Source organism: Amphiura filiformis, chromosome 5 (assembly GCF_039555335.1).
Source record: "Amphiura filiformis chromosome 5, Afil_fr2py, whole genome shotgun sequence".
In the NCBI taxonomy this organism is placed as follows: Eukaryota; Metazoa; Echinodermata; class Ophiuroidea; order Amphilepidida; family Amphiuridae; genus Amphiura; species Amphiura filiformis.
In genome coordinates this window covers 37,645,402-37,670,462 of record NC_092632.1, presented here as the reverse complement: position 1 = coordinate 37,670,462, position 25,061 = coordinate 37,645,402, and the positions used below count along the sequence as shown (strand labels likewise).

The window sequence follows — 25,061 nt, the reverse complement described above, 5'->3', positions numbered from 1 at the left end:
TCGCTCGCATCTTTCAAGGTCACATAATCGTCAGGTACGTTAATTTCCAATGTTTACACTAGAATTCAAATCAAAGAGATTTTGTTATAAACAAGTTGTTAATACACCATGTCATAGGCAATCGTAATAAACAATGTTCCGAATTTATTCTATATATAGAATGTAGCAGCACCGTGTGTGATTAATGAATATAGTATACCTGCAAGCAATGGTTCGGTCACCGGACAAAATCAAAAACTGTTTCTCATTTAATCGAATGGGCAATCTATACGAGCTGTGTTTACAGAAGGTATGTCCAACGCTGATGGGCCCTTCGGTTATTATCGGTTATTGCTTGTCACGGAATGGCACTATCGTACTTTGTCTCGTAGTACTGCAACTTCATTCACTGCATCGCGCGCACTTGTTGCATTATTAATATAAATGCTTATGTAATGTAACTCAATAGGTTTTACTAATTCAAGAAATTATTGATCGATTAAATTAGCACGTGGGCAACAATTTTCACTTTTAGCACAAAAAATCTTAATACCGAATACTGAACAAATGAATACAAACTTTGACCCTGTAGAAATCAAGGCACTGGGAGATTAAGGCACATTCTATGACATTGAGCAACAAAAAAAGATGCCATTTATGATAAATGGGAAGGACGTAGTATTTCATTCCTTATACAGCTTGCACAGCTAAAGGGTGATGTAATCACACCAGTAGTGTACTACCGAACAGTCAAAGGCTGTGAGTGTTCACGCGTGATGTACACAACATTTTTGATTTATCGCCAAATTAGATGAAATAAAAGATCGATATAGAGTGAAACCTTATGCTTTGAGTGGTACGTGAATATCTTCAGCTGGTCAGCAAGACAGAAACCAATATATTTCGGCGATTTTTCAAAACTCAAGTAATGTCCATTTTGAATTTGTAATTAAGGTTGTCCGGCCCAGGGTCCAGCGTATTCCACAGAATTAAACCTTAATGTTAAACTGTCCATTGTTGTCAACAACAGGAGATGTGTTTTTATAAACATTAATGTGCAGTTTTCTTTGCAATACTTGAATTAGCGCAACACTCAGAAAAACAAGTCTCTAGCTCCCACGTAATCTTGAATGACTCCCAAATACTGATTCCGGCTGACGAGGGATGAATTTTACTTTATTCGTTTGGGAACTACGGAATAGATATGAAAGTTTAAAAGTATATAGCCACATGCTGCAAGGTTTACAATGATATTGCAGAGCAAATGTCCACCGCTGGCTCCTTTTCTGCTCGTCCTGATCCATATCTTTTACATGTTGATCATAGTAGTAACCGCAAACCAAGCCAGGCATATGATTTAAGTGATATCTTGGTGTGGAGAGCGAGACAAGTAGCTGCTATTCAAGGCACTCTTACGAGCAGGTGTGCCTGCGCTAACACCTGTTGTCTCCTCAAATGCTACTCGTCGTTTCCTCTGATTAATCTTCGTCGGTGGAGAGGTGCCATCGTTGTTGTTGCTTCGTCGGTGATCTGTGGCGTCATTGGACGCATTACCGAGGCGTCTTGATGATCTCGTGGCACGCCTTGCCTCCTCAAGTTGCTGTTGCAGGAGCGATACTGTTCCGCGATACCTGGATGCATACAGAATAATAATAAAAACAAACTTGGACTTGTGAAATTGGTATAGAGTTATAAAGTGGTGGCGGACGAACTTCTTCTCTCAGAGCTAGGCACACGTATCGCACAAGACACACAAGTTCGTGTGATGACCGACGTTGGGCAACACTGGTCCAGGGTCACAACGTGTTCGTTGCGAGCTTTAATGAACTAAACGCGTTTCGTAAAGCAAGGAAGTTCACAACGTTTGAAAGATGAGCATAATATTCAAGACATTAAAATTATACACGAAAAACGAAACGGCACTCGGTTAGTAAACTTATTGTCTTTTCAGATGAAACATAACTATTATTTTGATAGTTGCAGCAAAAATGTCATTATATATCATCTTTTAGCATGTTTAGATAGTTAAATTGAACGCTAATCCAAATAATTTATTGTTTAAAATGTCAGTAACGTGTGGACGTTATTAACCTTTCAGTTCTTGTCATTTTTCATCACTTCACAGCTTTCAAAAGTATCATAATTAAAGCCCTAATGTACGACTTCCTTCAAATGTTAAATTTGTTATTCTATACTCAAAATGCTGAAATAATAATAGTAAAGGGTTAGTTAAAATCTTTGAATTACATAATTGTAACTCTCAGATGGGCCTCTTTGTTAAGTAATCCGTCTTAATTGTGTGTGGGTGCATCGACGTAATTTATTTTCTTTTGTTACAGCTTTTCAATGGATACATATTTTCAACACGATTACAAAAATATTTTCCAATCCACGCGCGTGAGCGACATATGTGCAAGGCTTTGAATTGTGACCCTTCATTGAGCGTCGAACGAAGCTTTGACGTACGCGTAATCGCCCAATCAGCATGATCAGATTTCCTGTCTGTTGTTAACTTATCATTGTGGGACGATTGAATGAGCAAAACGGACCCCACATCCGTCATGTCCGTGTTTACGCATTGTACTATTACCATGGGCAAAAGGTGTCGTTCTCCACTGCCAGCTAGTGCAGTTCAGTAATTTAAGGTACATTATGCCTTAAATATTTCAATTTCTTCAACATGAACCCAGAAGTGATGCAAAGAAGTTCAAGACATTTGTACAGTTAATGTATGGTTTAAGACAACATTAAAGAACAATATTATACAATGATAGAATTATACTTATCCGACAAACAGCACATTTAAGTACAAAAGTGACGTCTCTTCGAATTTAAAAAATGAGTAATCGAGACTTGAAAAAGCGACTTTATAATTATCAAAATTAATACAAAAACTAAATATTATCAACTGTACTTTCTGTCAAATTTGAAATTAAATCCTTCAACACATCTAGTTAAGGAGTCGTTTGCAGGCAAACTTCAAATAGCACAGACAGTTACAAATACAAACGCTTTCTAAAAATAAGAATAAGAAAAGGTGAACAAATTAAAAAACGACGAACCCAACACAGGCACTTCAACATCAAGATTTGCAACTGAACACCGTAAAGAGAAATCGAATTACTTCTGGTATACAGTGGGAGACTAAATTAAACCACCAATATCACGCACTCAATACTCATTGAACGCTGGATTGGAGGCTCAGAACTTAAAGCCATATTGTAACATTTCTATTGAAAATAGATTTGTATTTTCCACAAAATGTTATGAGAAAAAAAAAAAAAGAAAATCGCAGTGATTTCTCCAATGCGTGCGGCTCCTTCGATCGGGACTCAGTCGGTCATTTTGATGTGTTATGACCATCCCGTAGCCAAGTACGTACGGTTATCGCATGTGTTGGACCAATAATATTTGGATCGTGTGAATTAAACTACGGGACACATCTTTTTATTAAAAATATCGGACAGCACTCGTAAATGCATGATTTTGGTAGAGTATCTTAGTTCATTAATGTACATTACAATCATGTAAACATCAGAATTTTGTCCCAAACCTGAGGGCGTCCTCCTCAGCAAATGTTACACTATGGCTTTAATGTACATATGTTTACCAATGAATCAAAGTATGGAATTTAATAAAAAATGTGATTACATCAATCAAATGTTTACAACTTTGTAAATAAATTATAATCTGCAGTTTAATAAACAAACGAACTTGAAATAGAAATGATGCCATTCGATTTAGATGTCAATCTAACAAATCAGTTGGAAACGTGATACACAATAATGCACTATGGTCAGATGAATATGCTGCCTGATTTGATTCTGATATACTTGTGTGATTTCTATTAGCGAAAGAGAGACCACGCCGCGGTGCAGGTAATACGTTTTTGGAGTCGTGATTTCACACTTTTTGAACTAATTAAGTACGACGTCCAACTCGTATTTTTCTTAATAAGTATTTATTGCCGTAGGGAAATGTTGGTGTAGTTTGGGTTGGCGATTGTATGGGTCATTTAATGCCTGCTAGGATGTGAGATCGTTACATTGCAATGTATTGGCATATACAGTATTACCGCCGCAAAGAGAACCTATCGTAGCCACGGCTCGGGCAAATAATATGCCTAAAATAATGTGCTGAAGATACTAAGATATACTAGAACATATGCCCAACGAAGACGGAAAACAATTATTATTGCTTTCAAGAGTTCTTGAAAGGCTTTTAAATAGACTCCGAATTTATCATTCATCTTTTCTGTGGGACATACAAACGCAACTGAAGAAACACAAACATTTTCAAACACGCAGGAACATCCAACACGCGCACAATATTGCATTTATAATTATTAGCTGTAGGTTTCAAGGTCATTCGAACCAACTTACGCAAAACATAATCTCTTCTAAAATACATTCCGAAAAGGTATTACCACGATTACTATATTAAAGCTTAGAATTCCCACTTGATGTTGGCGAAATATCTTGAAAAGTCTGCGAAAATCCTGAAGGGGATTTTGTATGGTTTCCGGTACTTTTGGCAGAATAACGCTGACATGTAGGAAATTTCCCGAAACGGGCCATGGGGTATCTCTGCAGTTGTAAGCTACTAAAATAGATGACACTTCTCTTTTTTTCTAGTTCTGTTTTTAATATTATTACCTGTTGTATCGCTCGTTGATACGATCACGTTCTCGTTGTAAATCCTGTACACAAGAAAAAAAAGTTATGACTTGAATTCAATATTTATCATCTCACTGCAATATTATATCACCTCGTATATATGTCACGTTTTTGTCATTACTGTACTACTATCTTAAATTACTTAATTAGGTCCATTGGTCGTACTTGGGAGGTCATCATTGAATCCAACTTCAAGTAAACTTACCACCACGCTGCGGTTCAAGTAAACTTAACACTTCGTTGCGGTGAAATTCTAGTTGGAAGTTCATAAACAAACTTGCAGGTACGTGAAATGGTTGAAATATCTTTGGTTTCTGGATCGTGTAACGAAATACCACCTAACATGCCTTATATAACAGATGGCGTTATCAGCCTTGTAAATCGAATGGGCAAACACAGTGTCAGAAGTAGCACTACTTTCAGGCTCTGTTGCTTTTAGTTAGAGAAAAAAAGATAGGATTTTGTCTTTTGCCTATCCAATATCGTGTCATAATGGATGGGCTGGCCAATATTTTGAGTAGTGGATGCCGATCTTTTATTCTCATTCTTATTCAGTTTTAATGTAATTTTGCGAGAAAACTGCCTTTTTCAGAAAAAAATAAAGTTACTTTTGTGAGGACATCCCCGTTGTTTTAAATGAACGAAACCATCACGAACATCTAAGCCGCCGAATCGCGTTCTTAGTTCTCGCACGTGTATTACGCGAACGCATTATCGCGCGATCATTGAGGAGCAACAAGCGTGCCGCCGTTGCGTGTCGGCACTCGCCCTGACTAATATCACTATCAACTATTGTGAGATATTATACACCAGAAAACCAATCAAATTACGTGATTTCTTTACAAGACGCACCCATTGAATAAGAATATACTATCCACGCCTCGCGCAAGCGCTCGACTACTCGCAATCTCTTCTATTAATATGTGAGGGAACGAGGGGTGGGGAAAATTCAGACCCATGCCACAATCTCTACAGTTATATAATAATTGGTCTTTCTTTTTACATGTTTTATATTTTCAGCATAAATTAATACTGAACCCTATATTAGAAATGTACTTATATGAAGGTTTTGAAGTCAAATAAGTTTGACATTGCAAGGTACATAGACTTACAGACACGGATACGGGCACGGATACCCACACCCGGGACCCCAACACGCATAAACATACCTTAAGTCTGTCTAACTCTTCATCGGGAGAGTTTACCCGGAAGGAATCTTGCATTGATATCTGCTCTGTACTGTTCTGTAAAGCCATCACATTCTGTAGCAACAATAAAAGACAAAAGAGAGGAGAGAAAAGTAATCATCAGTAATCGTCCTACAAATTAATCGCACTCTCCTGCATTCACAGTCGTATACGCTACCTTTTTTGGCTCATCCACATCACTAGTTCCTATGTTATGTTATTGTTTACCTAAAGGCTATGGTGGAAAATTAGCAACACATCAAACCGTTTTAGGATGACTGATGAATTATAGGCAGTAATCAGCTACAATCTGGGCTAATACGGGTACCCAGGAGGGACTTGGCAGGCTACAAAACACGTCGAAGAATACTCGGAGAAAAAATCAATCAATTTGAACTCTGTATATTGAATGTAGATACATGTAAAACTGCGACGACTTTGGTTTTTCCCTCCTTTAATTATTGTTATATTAATTGTTAGAACCTCAGACCCTAACATTTTTTGCTAGGGTCTATGTTATAATAAGGTCGGACTGTCGATGACATCGACAGACCGAGAATCGTTTTCTTAAATAGTACATAGAATCTGGAAACTGGAATCCGGCTGTCCATTTCGGTGTTATATACCGTATCATTTTAAATGGCAGCCAATGACATTCATGGGGTTCTTTTTTTTTAAATAAAAGCTATGATTCCAGTATAGAACATTATAAACTTATAACCTATATGATTTTGGACGAAAATGAACGAGACAAACACGGTCAATGAACACTTAATTACACACCAGAGGCGGAGAGAAACGGTATATTTTCATATGTCCTTTTTCTTTTTGTTTCATTTATTGGTGTATTATTCCAATACATATTTTGAAGCTGTCACAAGTGACCAAAATTGCCTACGGATCATATAAGAACTGACCGAACTCTGGAAGCAACACCACGATTAACTTGTTTCATAATCGGTAACTAATTTGTTGACTTTTATATTCAGGGATGTAAGTAACCCTGCAGAAAAAATACGGAAAATTGGGAAAAAAGCGCGTAAATTCGGGCTAAAAAACCCAAAATGGGCTGAAAATAAAAGAAATTTCGTAAATCTGGACTACAAAAACACCTGAATTCTGTAAAAATACAGAAAACTTACATCCCTGTATATTCATATTCTCAATAATTTATTGCTTTCTGGTATGAATGTATATAAATGGTCACATTGAGCTATATTGTGAATGTTGAAAACTGACTACTGATGCGTGCATGGTTGTGACAAATTTAAAGGAAAACACGATCGCAATGGCTCCGGAGTAAATCCCTGTCGATTTATCTTACCATTCTCGGGCTTCATCTCATTATTTACACCGTGTCAAGTTTCGTACGGTCTTAGGATTCCCTTCAGAGTACAGTATTGCCTGTTGGAATTTTGTGGCTAGAGCACAGGTATTAAAAGACCATAGAGAAATCAAGACTGGAGACGGCACTCCCTTATTATTTGTGACCTTTTTTTTGTTCAGATGACCCATTGTTATTACAATCAGTACTCAGCTCTTTTGGGGGCGCTTCAATTTACTACGTGGTGTAGTAGTAAATGCACAATTCAAATTGCAATGGGAGTAATAAGCATTTTTACATGTTTTAGAAATAAGTTGCTTAAAAAACTACAACTATAGATTTAATCATATTGTTTATCGCACGAGGAAACAAATTCAATCGAATGTGTGGATGCGAATCATGAGGAGTAGAAGGTCAAGTTCGTGTCAAGTTTTATCACATGAAATACTAGCTGGATATCATTATATTGCGATATGCATTTCATTCATGTTATGGACAACAGTTAGTGTCAGCGGTGTTTCGATATTATCATTGCAAAAAGTAATTCCTTTCTCGAACTATCCGACTTTCTGGGAAAAACAAATCAAAGGTGCCTGATCATGACATGGCAAATCGCTGATTTCCGGTCTGTGTTGAGCTCACTGCTAAAATGTCAACCTTAATCACAGCTTAATAAGAAAAGGTCGATATAATAAACATGTTAACTTGATTTTGTGGGTTTTTTATTGTTCTGTTTTAATCTAGTGACGCAAAAGATGAAGCATAAAATCCAAGCTGCCTGCATTTTTTGCTATTCTTCATCCATACAGAAGTGAGTGAACCCGTCTGCTCGGCAATGTACGTCGTGCAAAGGTTCGCTATGATTTTCGAGTTGATACGCGCTCGCACAGGAAGTTCAAGTTGTGGGTATGCAGCAGCGAGTAAGCCAAGATATCATCGTATCGTATCTCTGACGTTCCAACTTATATGGATAACTAGAGCAGGTTCAATACTACGTCCACTCTTCATTCCTGTCAGATGTGGTCATTGAGCTTTGTATGGGGAATGTGGTCAATGTATGCCTACGGCTACCAGCCAGTCAGCTAGCAAATACTCGCCAAGTTATAAACCAACTGCATAACTTACAAACCAAAGTGCCTGCTAGCGTCAAAATAAGTTAACCTCAAAAATATTGTCCTTGGTTCTTTTATTTCAGCCACCCTTCAATGTAATTTCTAGAAGTTGTTCCGTCGGTTAATTCATTATTGTAATAGAGAAAGGTGTCCTCTTTCAAAGTACATCCGTTGAATATTAAGTGGTAAATAGACTGGAGCATCCGAACTATGGATTGGCTGGATAACAACAATCCTAGATGATGCCTTGCAGGTCGGTCGCGCGGGATGATGCCATAGGAGAGATCCATCACATATTATGTGGTGTAGCGTAACTTCTGAAGATTTGGGTCACCTTCCGGTCAGGAAAAAAGGATGTCTAACCTTTTGCAGAGGACAGCTTTAATTTTGTAAAACTAACAACAAATACAAGCACGATGTTATATATATTATACCGTACTTTAATTCCGTGCAATATGTGCTTTTTAAATTATTTTAATTACTTGTTCATTAAAGCGGTTTCAAATTGTGCTAACTCGCCGCGTTAAAAAAACACATCAGTATTAGTTAGATAAATGAATAAAGGCGCGTATACAGAACTTCAGCAACAGGGGGCGCGAATTTCTTGGTGAGCTTAGGAAGGATCATGAAACGTGTAATTATAACATATTGAAGCTTAAATGGAACAAATTCACGCGAAGCGAGACTGAATTTGCTTTTTTAAAAAGGTCAAATAGCTTCAAATATGAGATTAACTCCGTCAAAATCACATGCACACAGGCATTTCTCTTTCTCCGTTTTTTCACCTCTTTTTTTTATACCAGGGCGCGCGCTCGTTTGAAAAGGGCACTGGAATGTAATACATAGACTGATTATCCGCCTGTATGGCCTAAATTTAAAATCATCTTCAAGACCATTGCTATCTTGCAGCTTGTCCGAATTGCATTGGTGCATCATTTGTCTGCTTCAGTCAACGCCAAATATCACATTATGGAAAATCCCGGATTTAGAAATGGATGAGGTTAAGCGATTTCACAAAGAATGGTTGTATGTTGTATAGTCCTTTTTTCTATTTCTTTCATGATTCAGTAAATAGTTCACGTTTATGGATTGCATGAATATAATTTTTTTGACAATGCGAGATTTGCAGAAACGACCAAAGACGCGCAGTCTCAAAATAACGCCAAATGGAGAAAAAAAAACCTTTGACCTTGACTGTACACTCCAGCAGCACGTGGTTATCTAATGGGAAAATATTTTCTGAATCCTTATGAGGGTTTCAAAATTGTGACGCCTGTATAAACTTTGACCTTGGATACCTCGAATTGTCCATTATGTGTCACCTTATAACATCGCGGATTAATATCAATATATTTTATTTTCAGAATTGTCTTGTGACATCTCGCTAGAAGCATCACGAATTATTGAAATCCTATACTTCGTCTTCGCAAAATATAGATGCAGCTCCCATGATCAGACATGTCAACTATATCACTCATAACGTCGGTCTAATTTTCGGTATAGTGGCCTAACAATTCCCGCCGATTACAAGCTGGTCAAGTAGTAGAGATAGAACAGTAATCAACTTCGAATTGGCAAAACCAACCTACTGGGCAATTTCTATCAGATTTGCAACGGACAAAAAATATGATCCCCATAAATTACTAGATTTGGCTCTCCTTTTGGATTTGTATGAAGCTGCGAATGTTGACCGTATCAATTTGAAATCAAACCAACCAGACGGTTAGCTCCCACAGTAAAGGATAGGGCGCATGTATTGAATCATGTACAGACCTTGCTGATTTCCTGGTCCAGCACATGGAAGATAATGAGATTAACCCAGTTTAGCTATTGTCCTAGATAGGTATCATTATGCAATATTATTCATGTTCCGTTTTTATACCGCTTGAACTGACGTGGGCCAATCGGTTCCTTCTTAAAGACTAGTCTTTAATTGGTAGTTTTGTCGTACGCTTCTGGATGGTGCAGACACAGATGAAGTCTAGGATACAGTTAGCAGCAGAGATAATGAAATTACGTGTCAAAAAATCGGGTCAAACCAGGCAATTCATTTTACATTCAGCAAAACCCTTGACTAGAAAGATAATAATAAAGAATTCTAATAGACAAGTTCTGCACACGCAAAACAATATTTTCTTTATGATATGAACATCGAATGTGCCCTATTACTAGGTCACGTGACGTCGTCGTAAGTTGATATCAACATGTCGTATTGTCAGCACATCGATAGAAAAAAAATACTCCAGCTTTTCGAAGGTTATTATTTTCATTGGTACGTGACATTGTAGTTGTCTGTTAAACTTGCCGCACAATGACGCAAATATATGGATATGTAGTCATGGTGATTCATGAGAAACAATGTTTTGATATTATATGAGACCAAGTTTAATTATCCACAATAAAACTCTCTTCCAGCAGTATTTTGATATCAGGAACGACTTTTAAAATCAGGTAGGCCTATGGCTACAAAGTTTTACAAAACGGTGCAATAAGAAATAGAAAAAAATTAAACTAGATAAACCAATTTTATGTCATATACCTGGTGTCCCAAAAAATGTTATATGTAAATTTTTGAAAATAATCTTAAGTTAATGTTAATAAAAATAAATGTCCCTTTCAAGACATTTTCATATACCCTCTACTAGTACACCTGTGAATATCAAGTTCACAACTTGCGTACTTAACCCGTATTCCAGAGCAAGCCGTTTACGCGAGATAATGCAACACGAGGTATTTGGTGGAGCATTTGAGTCAGGCCTAGCCATAACATGGCAGATGCAGTATTTTATATCGATGAACAGAAAATAAACATGTTCGGTTTTATTTCAAGAGTTCAGTCAGAAATGTGCAATATTCGCACAGTATAAAACACAGCAGCAGCAATTTCAACTTAACAAAACCAAAAAGTCATGTTGATGCCAGGAGATACTATGTGAAGAAACGCGGCCTTCCTCAAAAATATGTTCTTCTCTAATCTCGTTACTACCAAGAATCAAGAAGCGTTAAATATGAAAACAAACGTGTGCTTGTCTTCAACTTTCGTTGTTCGATATCTTGATAGCCAATCTTGACACCCCTAATATCTTGCACTCATACGTTAAAGTTGCTTAAGATATGGAGTTGAAACTTAGCAGACAATTACAAGAAGGATGTATGATATCTGAAATAATATTTTTTTATACCATCCCAAAATGCGGTGCATTTTCTACATGTAACAATATCATGGGACACCTTGTATTTCCGGGATACGTTTCACAAAATGATAATCATTTCACCCGGTTGAAGCCAAATTGAACGTATAACATGTATAATGTAGGGTCGGTTTAACCCCTGGTTTTCGTAACGGATGTATTGCGATTTGTACACACGAAGATGCAAACGTGTAAAAACTACGTTGACATTTTTGTCTGCATATGCTGGACCAGGATATGCCAAAATGATCAATCACGGTTACAACTGAAACACCTTAGCAGGTGTAGCACTTTCGCAAAGAACATTTTGGAATTATGTGATTTTTTGAACATTCAAAGATTGCAACTGCCACGCGCTGCCGGAAAAGTATAACTGAAGAAGAAACAAATGTAGTTCGTGCCAATGCATGAGATTTTATTTACACAGATAAACTTGCTGGCGTGGTGAATAAATTTGTTCTTTTATCCCCTTTGGGCTGAATGGAAGTAGTTCTAGGTGATGACACCGATACCTCATCATAGTCTGGCACAGTTTTCATAACACAGTAGATTATCGTGGATATGTAGCAAGTTTTTCCTCGTCCCGCATTTTTTGTTTCACAATAACAGATCACAGTACATAAACTAGCAATGGTTTCTTGCTTAACAAGATTACCCTTTTATTCACCTTGGTTCAGTTGTATATGTTACAGTTTTACTGGAACTGTGTAAAAAACCCTCTTTGATAATACAAACATGATTATAGAGTAAGCTTTCCCGGTGTCGGGTGAGTCTGGTCTTTGCAAAGTTTAATCTGCAATTTACAAAGCGTTTCTCTACAGTGTGGTTTGGGTTTAGAAATGGGTCTGTCGTGACGAAGGTGAAATATTTTATAAATTGTGGAAATTCCGTGTCCGCGGCAAGCAAATAGGAATCAGCATGAACATTTGTTCATAAGCTACCGACATTCTATTGATTCAGCATGTTCAGTATTCCCCAAGATATTTTGTAAAGATCTTTCTTGTTTGCTACCCTTTAGATGTATATTAGGGGAATCGTTTGTAAAACTACGTAGGCTTACGTGTTGAATACATTTGCATAGATTGTTCAACTTAAAACCCAAGAAAGGTAGACAGGCCAGAAATGGACTACATAGGCTAAAGTGAGGTACTTGAGTACTTTCTTCCAAGCAAATACTCTCGATACACATGTTAATGATGTAATCACGCAAACAACAAGTCCAAATGAGGACCATAAAACTCTAGTCACGTTTTATATTCATGATATTAAGTGGTGTTTACCGATTTTAAAACTAAAACAACCTGAAATGTTTCCTCGTATATTGGTTCGCTATAGTCCGTTGATTTACTGTCAACATTCCTTGATGTGTAAGGAAAATTGGCAAACAAGTCGTAAATTTGAGTCTGAGTTTGTGATATACAGAAAAAAATGTCTCTTTCCATGAAATGTCACCATAGTATTTAAAAGAATAACTGCATACCTCGGTTTTTGGTTCCTCCGGCGAACCAGCTGATTCTGAATAAGCTGAATAAGAGCGTAATTACCAAGCAATTGGTATTTGATGTAAGGAATAAGTCTACTATCCGAATCCAAACTTCTCTTGAGTGTCGTATCACACATGCATTCACATCATTTCGGGTGCTTCGGTATGTGTGTCAAACTGTCTTTAAGGCGTAACACGTTAAAATTTCCTACAGAGGTATTTGTTCCCTATAAAATATTTGGGTTATATAAGAAAGTGTTAGTTTCAAGTTCATTAAGAGTTAATTACTCTTGACTTCACACGATAGGTGTTTTATATTATGCGTTTGCTGCAATCATTTCAGAATGGGGAACTTTAAAAATAAGCATATTGGTATTATTTTAGAATAATATGCATGGCACACTAACAATATCTTTGTTTCAATAAAAATGTTTTAATTAACAATGCCCGCGAGGATGTTTGATACAATATTGAATATTTTTCACCGAACATGATACCATGACAGATGAAAAACAAGACATGATTTATTTCCAATTTCTCTACCCTATTCACAAGGCTAATTCGTACCTTGCATTCATGAGTTTGTTGCATGCGAGTATATCAGCTTAATCGCATCGTGTTGTCGCATTTGTTCTCGTAATGTTTCATTCATATACGCTTGCCTCATTTTCAAAGTATGTTCTGCTAAAGTGGAACGCCTTGAAGGCCAATACTTGATGACATCATTTTACAAAGTATACGTGGTTACTGCTTTAAGTAGCAATTTGGTACGAAACGACTTGCGACAACCACTTTGTAACATTTTGACGCTACCTATCATCAGTTCCGGGCTCTGTGTTATGTTACACGTAAATTGACATGGTTCCAATCACCTGTCGAAATACTTTACGGCAATGACATTAACTTTTTATATCGTTGAGACGGTTGATTTCCCATTCCTCGGTTCACTATGCATTACAAATCTTGTTATACTCGGTATCATGACATTGACGTTTTATTATATATGCGCTTCAAGGTGTTGCACTTTGCCAGTTCACATTCTGAAAATTACCCCAAAACTCTTTAATACACTTGTCAACAGTACTGAATGTCTCTTATAGTAGTATATCAGTGAAAACAAAGACAATATAGGTGATAATGATTGACATAATATTTTACATTAAAAAAACCACCTGTGAATTCCCTGGTGAATTCCCAAGGAGGTAAAGGTGAAACTGTTAGCAAATCAGCGTGTTCTAAAGAATAAATTCTGGACTAGTCTATTGGTGCGTGCATGGTTATTTGATGGCATATAAAACTACGTCATTTTAAAAGAAAAAGTGAACACTGATGGCGCTATTTATTTTAAATCGTGTTTTCATCTTTTCAAGGTGTAGACACTGGTATAGTGGCATTAATACACCACAAAGAGCAACAAATAGCAAGGAAATATTCAAAAAAACTTTTTTTTATCATGAAATGTAAGGAATAACTTATATATATTATTTGGCTAAAACAAATTTTAAAATATATGTCAATAGCGCCCTCAATTTGAACACAAATATACAGTTTATAGAATAAAAATTACCACAAAAAAAAGCAGAAAAAGATGAATCAGTTGATAAGGAAACGAAAATGTACGTTAAAAACAGCTAAAAATATAAGTATATATTAGTGTGATAGCTGTTGGTATGTCTAGGTCTAGAATTGAACATTATTATAAAATTTTATAAATGATCATATCAAACAACCGTCGGTGGTGGTGGTGTTATATGATGAAGATTCTGATGATTATGTACTACCCGACAATCAAAAACTGGTTTGTGTTGGGTAACGTAAAATTGACACTTAATTGAACCGCACACGATCGATTTTACACCCGACTCTGGGCTTCCAATTTGAAATAATTGTCTACTTTACAAATCTCAAGAAGCACTGAAGCAATTTGAGATGTGTTTGTACTTTTAAACGAGTTAAACCAAGCACACTGCCATGACTGTAGCCCGACTTCAGATCTGTGAAAGTACGATGGTTGAGAAAGAAACAATGACGAACATGAAGACGGTACATTCCCCAAGCAATCTGAACATAGAGTGCCAATCTTTTTAAGGGTGAAATTATATATACCCCAAAGGTATCAGCGCTGGTTATCGGTTTTCTATCTAAAACTAAAAAACGAAATTTTACATTGCTGTGCATTTTAGATACATATAACTAACTTTTACAACCGATTTATAGTTCGTTTATAAACGAGCGATGGGAACTTGAACAATAATTAAAGGAGATGGAATATTTCATCTTAAATGGAACAATATGACTTAACGTAAGAACGTATCCAATAATCTGTGGTCATAGCAACTGCTTTTCTTTACGTTCATCAGGCACTATGAGTTCGCATTTAATACCTTAACTCTCTAATGGACTCTTTTATTTTCGTGAGCAGTTTTTACTACGAAGATAAAAAACACTTTTTTGAATGACTAGGGTCCTAATGCCACTTATATAAGTACGAGTAATAAAACTCTCGGCGAGTTGCTGCTGTATGTTACGATCAAGTGCCTGCACTTGTTATGCTTGTAACTTTAATTATCAGTTTCAACGAAAACTTGGAACAATTCGTTTAAATGTGACTTACCATTACTTCTCAACTACTAGTACTACTTCTACTGCTACAAACTACTACTTCTACTATAACATTACTTCTGAAATAACTACGGCATATTGCTATCCAAGGTTCAGGGCACCAACAAGAGTTAAGTACATAAAACAGAAGTTAAAACAGCGAAACAAAATCAGAAAAAATTACTCATTCCACCAAGTAACTAAAAAAAATCGGATTTTTTACACCATCAGAAACCAAATCAATGCACTGGCACTGTTCTCCCTTGGTTCCCAGGTACATCGGCTTTCTTGCAGATTCGGTGGTCCTTTGACAACAATGTCGGACGATTTATATTTCCAGCTATTGACAAACCGAAATTACAATACAGTGGCCTTGATTTTGGATCGTTGTACCACAGAGCATACCTTGAGAGGACACTTGGCTCATTTGCATGGCAGTCGGACTCTCCATTGTATTTGTTCATTTGTGTATGGAGAGCAATGGCGACCCTTCATTGTATTAGTTCATTTGTGTATGGAGAGCCATTCTTGGAGCCCATGGGACTCAGGCTAGGTCCTCAGGTAGAGTCAGACGCTGTATATACTAGAAACGCATATTCTTTATTCCGCGTTTATTCAATGTTAGCATTAAATTTGTATTGCCCGGCAGCGCGCGCAATGGAAAAACCTGAATTTGTTACATAAAAAAAATGAAAATTCAAAAAGTCGGGTTCCACCTGAGTACATATTAAATGGGTGTAGAAATTGTTCTGAAAATATTAATTAATTTAGACAAACATACGGGATATAATGAACCTTTGACATGACGCCATGATGACATGATTTTATTAGTCGTTTTATATCACCTATACCGTGTGTCATAATACCAATATTTTGTAATTTTATATAAGAACTAATATTTTGCATCATAAATGCGCAGTCCATATGTACAAACGAATACTAATCTTCAAGATATTAAGCTTTAGAAGACTTCAAAATAACATGTCACTAAGCAGGTCATAGGTGCTGGCCTTGTCCTATTGTACTTGTTCATTTGTGTATGGAGAGCTCACTGACCTGTATAGAGGTCAATGGGAGCTAGAGCTTCTTTACGGGGCACTATCGGTTTCAGGGCGTAGTTCATTGAACTCAACGGGCTGTTATTTGAAGTGCTTTTATGTTATTGCAAAACGGATCGTGGCGAAAGCTAATAAATAATTCATACCAGGGTTTAATTGATCTGGGATGCGGACATTTCATTATTCGCAAACCACCGGGATTCGATATAGGTTTGCGTTGTAAAATGAAAATGTGAATAAGAGTGTCATCCCCCTGGTTGTACTACACCTAATACTTGCAAATTTATGTCCGAATCAGCTGAAATCTTGGAAATGAGCTTTTTTCGTGGATCTATTGAACCATACTTTAAAAGGGGATGCTAAAATCACGAAATACCGCTTTATCGCCTGTATACAACATCATCATAGGCGACGGAAGGGCGAGGGACACGCCCCTCCCTTAATTTTTTTCCATGGAAGGACATCCCCACCTAAAAATCTAATAGAAGAAAAACTAAGCAATAATAGCTCATCTTAAACCTTTTTTTAAGCCAAAATATCATATTTGTCAAATTTTGCGCGCGCACTGGCCCATCAAATATAGCAAAACACACCCTTCATTTTAGACTAAAATAGTCTGTTCGCACGCCCTTGAATTGTAATGTCGCCACTGAACTGCTAGTCATTAGTCATTTTCATGTTTTGCTGAGCACAACTATTATTATTAAGTCATGTTAGCAAAACAGAAAAATTATCTCACAATAAGTTTCATCTTTAGTTCGTAGACTACTAAAAACCATACTAATTCTTCCATCTAACTTCATATGTCTAAATCTAATAAAAACAATCTAAAGCTTATTTTCTTATGGGCTAATGAAACATGTGTGAGTCAACCCATGCAAAACAAAATTTATTTTGTTTTCGTCGTATTTGCTACTTAAACAATCGTCACTCGGATAAACATCTTATTAATAATAATACTTAGCACTGGACGTTTAAATATCCAAACACGCGGTGGCGTTACGGAGATGTAATCAAATTGTATTGCAACTTCCCTCTATAAACGTCGATATCATATTATCAGAATGGAATCAACAAAGTGACCTAAAACTGGAAATGAAAGCCGGGGTCTTGCGGGGGAATGTTAACATTGGTTTGTTCAGTAACCAGGTCACCCATATACATTGAGGAAATATCTTTAGTTCCGAAATAAATAACGTAATTCTTTCATGAGCGTTCAATCAGTAGAAGTATAACATTCATGACTTACTTACGAAGAGAAATGATTTATGTTTACAAATACGTGGTGTATGTGGGTGGGGGGGGGGGGTATGGGGGGGGTGTAGGGGTGTGCATGAGGTGTGTATTAAGTATACTATACTTTTTCAGGACGTGAAATAATTAACAAAAGACGATCTTCTACCTGAGAGAATTGAACTAGATATAACTGCTGTTAGCAAATAACGTGCTAAGTACGTTTCCGAATCCTGTATCCGGAACAAATTCAAATTTGGGATGCTTTACATTGACATCAAATTGTTCCACGTGACAACCAAACACAGATTTGAATACCTAACTTTGGAAGATTGTGGATAGATTGTTGAACCACGTCAAAATAAGAGCACATTGTCCTAGCAGGACAAGTACCTTAGAGTTGAGAACTTCCGATATAGTTTCTGTTATGCTTTCACTTCTTAAACATTATACGGGCGATATTGCCGAACGTATTATTTACACTATGCCCATCACTTACCCCCGTACTTTATACATCTAGTCGCTCATTGGACAACTTTGTTTATTCTTCAAACACGATTTGTTTAGATCTTCTACACATGAGATGTGTCATGTCATTCCATCACATTTTATTGAATTTTGAGCCTTCCACTCATCGCTAAACAACTGATCAACGGTGTCTTCTTCGAATACCTATATACTAATTTGCATGCGATGAACTGGTTGGCATGAATGGTTAGTTGTGGCACATAGATCCCTACTTTTGTATTGGTATCATGCTACCTGGCTTTTTTTTAAATCGTAAATGTTTTTTTAATTTTAATCACGTGATACACTCTACTTGGCAAGCTTAAAGTAAAGATTCAAATTGCAGCAATATTCAACTACATGTTTAATAGTTTCCCTTTGTTTAAAAAAAACCCAAACCACGCTTGTACTAATATAATATTCTACGGTACATAATTATGGCATGACAATACATTTTATTGCCAATTTGTTTAAAACGGTAGGGTTTTTTTACGCATTTAAAGAATGCTACACAACATGAAATTGACATGCATAAATGTACTTAACATAAACTTCATTGATCCTGTTCGAATCATCGAAATGAGTAGACCCACTGCTGTAATTGTTAAAACTCCATTTTATATAACAGCCCAAACTTTGGACGTATAGTACAGTGTTAATTAAACAAGCAATATATTTATTTATTTTTGTAATTTTGAAGGTCATATATATACAAATCATGCATATGACTGGAAATCCACACATCCAGATTGAAAAAAAAGTATAGAATTGCATTACATAACATTAATTTCCTCATATAACGCTACGGCGCTACAGATATTTAGGATACATCTAATGAATAACGCAAATCCACGCTAAGTGTATTTTAATACATGGCCAGCCGACATAAACCTGTGTAATGTAGCGATCCCATTTACTAAACACTGTACAAACAAATGCTGCAGACATTAACAAATACAACAAATCAATAATACAAATACAAAGAAATGCATAATGTAGTTTTACCAATGCCTGCAATCCCGCTGTAAAATACTCGCGTTTTTTGTCCTGTATGTATATTGGAGGTCATCTGTAGATTATCATTACTACTATTACTATTATTATTATGATAAACCATGCATTTCACAATTACAAAAACAATATTTGACAAAACGATTACACAAATAAATCTTTCATTATAAATTAATTTGCTTAATTTCTAACTGGATGACGACTTTTATTTTTTTAAATATCTGCTATGTGGTCAAATCACCAAAACGTATTCAAACTTTGTATTTCAAGAACTACAGATGTTTAATGTCTATTGAAAAACTGAATCACTCCTTATACCCAAGATATTAACAATTCAATAAATTGAGACTATATATGCAGTTACGTAATTCATTATGCCATTATGAAAGTACATAAAATCCATACAAATCCCCTGCTTAGAATTCAAGGCACTGCATCCTTTTAGGGGCCGGTACGATTCAGTAAAGTCTAGTTCAAGTCTAGGTTATTACCCCCTATTCAGTTTATTGCCAATGTTTTGTTTCAACTGTGTTTTATTTACCGAACTTAACTGGCTTAATTAAAGCAAATTCCCCTTATTTTGTCGATCACGTTTAACCCTGCCTACGTGGTCGTCTAAACATCAGACAATAAAATTATCTCTTGCTTTTCACAATTTTCCTACGATATTCTGTTCATCTCCATATCAGCACGGTGGAATAAATCATGGATGGAGTGATACGACGTGATACGACTTCACCGATTCATTAAAAATCAAAGTTTTTGAAATTAGAGAATCATTGAGCTACTTTTCGTAATTCAATACCTTAAAACCATGATTTTGTGCAAACCATATCGTAATTATTCAAACATGATTCCGTTATCAAAATGAGCTGAAGAAGCACTTGAAGCGGTCCTTGAAACCGATAAGTAAACCATTCTTAATGTACACTAAATCCCCGTGAAATGATATGCAAAGCGGCAATTACCTGAAATCCTTTTCATCTTAGATTCTGACGCGTAACTTATCTTGGGAAGAGACATTAATTATTTAATATGGATCATTTTCTTAACCTGATCATAAGCATGTTTGAGAGCATTGAACCTGGAGCAGAAACTTGAGGGCGCAAACGTGACTATACTAGAGCATTTTGCTTCCGATACTAGTACATCATAGCATATTTTGTATCGTAAGTTAAAAGGACTTAATGTCTAATCTCATGACCTAAATTTATGCGCTTTTTAAAAGTAATCGGTTATTACGATAATGCGTATTAATTTTGTAGTAATGTGTTGTATAATGTAGTACAACTTAAGATTTTTTAAATGTTCTCTTTTGAAAAGATATCCGATTAAAACACAACGGTTGGCAAAACAGACTAAAAGGGAGATGATTAAATGTCATTTCCAATAATAATCCATGCCTTTTGTGTATAAAAAGGGTTATTAAACATGTTGAATGTTATTAACTACACTTTGTACAATTATACAGGCATTAGTACCAATTAAATTGGCTCCAATGGGTATAACATGAAAACAGAATATGCTTCTACAAATTTAAAACTTAAGCCTTAATGTACGATTTCCTTCAAAATTTTGAATTTGTTATTATATACTCAAAATACTGAAATAATACTAATAATAATTATTGGAAAGGGTTTCTGTCCATTTTGAGCTGAAATGACAAGGTAAAGAAACCCTGCTGGTTATTTTGGTCGTTTAATATGCAGTTCTATAGGATGACATAAAGTTACAATTCTCTTTATGTCGAACTTTGCTCTGTTGACCTACAAACACAACAAATTTGGCTGATGCCATTTATGTGCAAGTTGGGAAATGTATAAACTCTACAAATATGCCAAAAAATCAAGTTTGAAAAAAAAAATCGTATAAGATCGTACATTATGGCTTTAAGATTTGAAATGGGGAAATACGAACATGGCAATACATTGCTGAATAAAGTAAACAGATAAATGGATCGAAATCTTAGATTTTGGGAGAGGATAACTGGCAGCATTGAACCTGGATCAAATATGTTTAAATTACGCCTTTTTCCTTTCCGATTTCCCTTTTTTTTTTTACAAAACACAAACACAACGGAATTATTGTATTGTTTAATCTCCTTTATTGATATTTTATATTATCAAAACCATTTGGTATCTGCTGAAGTACAATTCATGATTACTTAATACTTCTTTAAATTGTTCATCAAAACCTAAACAGAAATCGTCAATTTTAACGTCGCATTATCTTTACAGAATGGGATTTCAATGTGAATCAATATGAATTGCGTAAACAAACGACCTTCAGAAATGATGTGTCCAGTGTCCACTATGCAAGTCCAAATGACATAAAATAGATCACATACGTCTCTCCACAAACTTGAACTTGTCAAGAACTACTAAGTGTTGGCAATCATTTGAATGATCACCAGGCTTCATATAGGAACCGTTTGAAGATCTAGTTCTGCTCCCACTAGTAATATTTTCTTCATTTGAATTTGACATTTTTAAGTGACAATACATATGTTATTATCCTGTATAATAGCTTATAGCTAAGGCATCGCAAATTATGCTGCAGTGTTTTTTCACAGCAGCAACAATTTGCTGCAGAAAACGTCAAGAGAACGAACAAAGCCCAAATTTAATCAGTTCGGCAAAAAATCACAGCCCAGAACCCAAGCTCGCAGTGGACATCTGAAAATGCAATGTCCAACTATTTACTATTTAACATGGACGTGTCTTCTGTTATTGTTATAGGATACGGTTGTATTACAGACATGACTGTAGAACTTTTCCATGAAGTATTTACACCTGGTTGCAATACTTGTACTCACATCCTTGAACCTTACACTGGCTAGTTCTTAATGTGACACATGATATCAATATATTCACTTATCAATCTGATCGGACGGCGGACAGGTTTGATTAATTGTTAATATCATATGACTATGTGTCACATACATGACTACTTATCAGCTATTAATTTACCATATTTTTGACACCAGAGTTCACAGTGAAACGAGGCGTTAATGATTCAATAAACAAACTCGTATACTCGTATGCAATACCAAGCGTGATAAGCAAACCATGGTAATACTTTGAGCTTGGTGCACTATGTCCATCACATTTATTACTTGACACACAGTTTGAAAGAGTTCGCCAGTTATTTTCAAACAAATACATCAAAAACGGCACCAGCCACATTAATTAAAGTAACAAGGCACCAGTCACATAATGTTTTATAATGTAATTTAGAGATTAAAGAGGTACGACACTAGTTACATTAATGGTAAAGTACAATGCAATGTAGAGATTAAAGTAGTAAGGCGTCAGTCACATTAATGGTAAAGTACAATGTAATGTAGAGATTAAAGTAGTAAGGTTCCAGTCACATTAATGGTAAAGTACAATGTAATGTAGAGATTAAAGTAGTAAGGTTCCAGTCACATTAATGGCAAAGTACAATGCAATGTAGAGATTAAAGTAGTAAGGTTCCAGTCACATTAATGGTAAAGTACAATGTAATGTAGAGATTAAAGTAGTAAGGTTCCAGTCACATTAATGGTAAAGTACAATGTAATGTAGAGATTAAAGTAGTAAGGTTCCAGTCACATTAATGGCAAAGTACAATGCAATGTAGAGATTAAAGTAGTAAGGTACCAGTCACATTAATGGTAAAGTACAATGTAATGTAGAGATTAAAGTAGTAAGGTGCCAGTCACATTAATGGTAAAGTACAATGTAATGTAGAGATTAAAGTAGTAAGGCACCAGTCACATTAATGGTAAAGTACAATGTAATGTAGAGATTAAAGTAGTAAGGTTCCAGTCACATTAATGGTAAAGTACAATGTAATGTAGAGATTAAAGTAGTAAGGTGCCAGTCACATTAATGGTAAAGTACAATGTAATGTAGAGATTAAAGTAGTAAGGCACCAGTCACATTAATGGTAAAGTACAATGTAATGTAGAGATTAAAGTAGTAAGGTGCCAGTCACATTGATGGTTAAGTACAATGTAATGTAGAGATTAAAGTAGTAAGGTTCCAGTCACATTAATGGTAAAGTACAATGTAATGTAGAGATTAAAGTAGTAAGGCACCAGTCACATTAATGGTAAAGTACAATGTAATGTAGAGATTAAAGTAGTAAGGTTCCAGTCACATTAATGGTAAAGTACAATGTAATGTATAGATTAAAGTAGTAAGGTTCCAGTCACATTAATGGTAAAGTACAATGTAATGTAGAGATTAAAGTAGTAAGGTGCCAGTCACATTAATGGTAAAGTACAATGTAATGTAGAGATTAAAGTAGTAAGGTTCCAGTCACATTAATGGTAAAGTACAATGTAATGTAGAGATTAAAGTAGTAAGGCACCAGTCACATTAATGGTAAAGTACAATGTAATGTAGAGATTAAAGTAGTAAGGTTCCAGTCACATTAATGGTAAAGTACAATGTAATGTATAGATTAAAGTAGTAAGGTTCCAGTCACATTAATGGTAAAGTACAATGTAATGTAGAGATTAAAGTAGTAAGGTTCCAGTCACATTAATGGTAAAGTACAATGTAATGTATAGATTAAAGTAGTAAGGTGCCAGTCACATTGATGGTTAAGTACAATGTAATGTAGAGATTAAAGTAGTAAGGTTCCAGTCACATTAATGGTAAAGTACAATGTAATGTAGAGATTAAAGTAGTAAGGCACCAGTCACATTAATGGTAAAGTACAATGTAATGTAGAGATTAAAGTAGTAAGGTTCCAGTCACATTAATGGTAAAGTACAATGTAATGTAGAGATTAAAGTAGTAAGGTGCCAGTCACATTAATGGTAAAGTACAATGTAATGTATAGATTAAAGTAGTAAGGTTCCAGTCACATTAATGGTAAAGTACAATGTAATGTAGAGATTAAAGTAGTAAGGTTCCAGTCACATTAATGGTAAAGTACAATGTAATGTAGAGATTAAAGTAGTAAGGTTCCAGTCACATTAATGGCAAAGTACAATGCAATGTAGAGATTAAAGTAGTAAGGTGCCAGTCACATTAATGGTAAAGTACAATGCAATGTAGAGATTAAAGTAGTAAGGTGCCAGTCACATTAATGGTAAAGTACAATGTATTATATAGATAAAAAAAATAGTAAGGCACCCATTACATTGATAGTAAAGTACAATGCAATGTAGAGATTAAAGTAATAAGGTGCCAGTCACATTAATGGTAAAGTACAATGCAATGTAGAGATTAAAGTAGTAAGGTGCCAGTCACATTAATGGTGAAGTACAATGTATTATATAGATAAAAAAAATAGTAAGGCACCCATTACATTGATAGTAAAGTACAATGCAATGTAGAGATTAAAGTAATAAGGTGCCAGTCACATTAATGGTAAAGTACAATGCAATGTAGAGATTAAAGTAGTAAGGTGCCAGTCACATTAATGGTGAAGTACAATGTAATGTAGAGATTAAAGTAGTAAGGTACCAGTCACATTGATGGTAAAGTACAATGTAACGTAGAGATTAAAGTAGTAAGGTACCAGTCACATTTATGGTTAAGTAAAATGCAATGTAGAGATTAAAGTAGTAAGGTACCAGTCACATTTATGGTTAAGTAAAATGCAATGTAGAGATTAAAGTAGTAAGGTACCAGTCACATTGATGGTTAAGTAAAATGTAATGTATAGATTAAAGTAGTAAGGTACCAGTCACATTTATGGTA

General features: G+C 35.6%; 1 protein-coding gene across 1 annotated transcript in view; it reads right to left on the bottom strand.

The window, feature by feature from the left end:
* Positions 1-1,065: 1,065 nt before the first annotated feature.
* LOC140152171 (uncharacterized) overlaps positions 1,066-25,061 on the bottom strand; it is a 257,889-nt gene continuing 233,893 nt past the window's right edge. The window contains exons 11-13 of the mRNA XM_072174471.1: positions 5,825-5,917; positions 4,635-4,678; positions 1,066-1,610 (exon numbers count right to left, since the gene is read on the bottom strand). Of these exons, the coding sequence (XP_072030572.1) occupies positions 1,337-1,610; positions 4,635-4,678; positions 5,825-5,917 (411 nt within the window). The 3' untranslated portion in view covers positions 1,066-1,336. The remainder of the gene's footprint in view (positions 1,611-4,634; positions 4,679-5,824; positions 5,918-25,061) is intronic.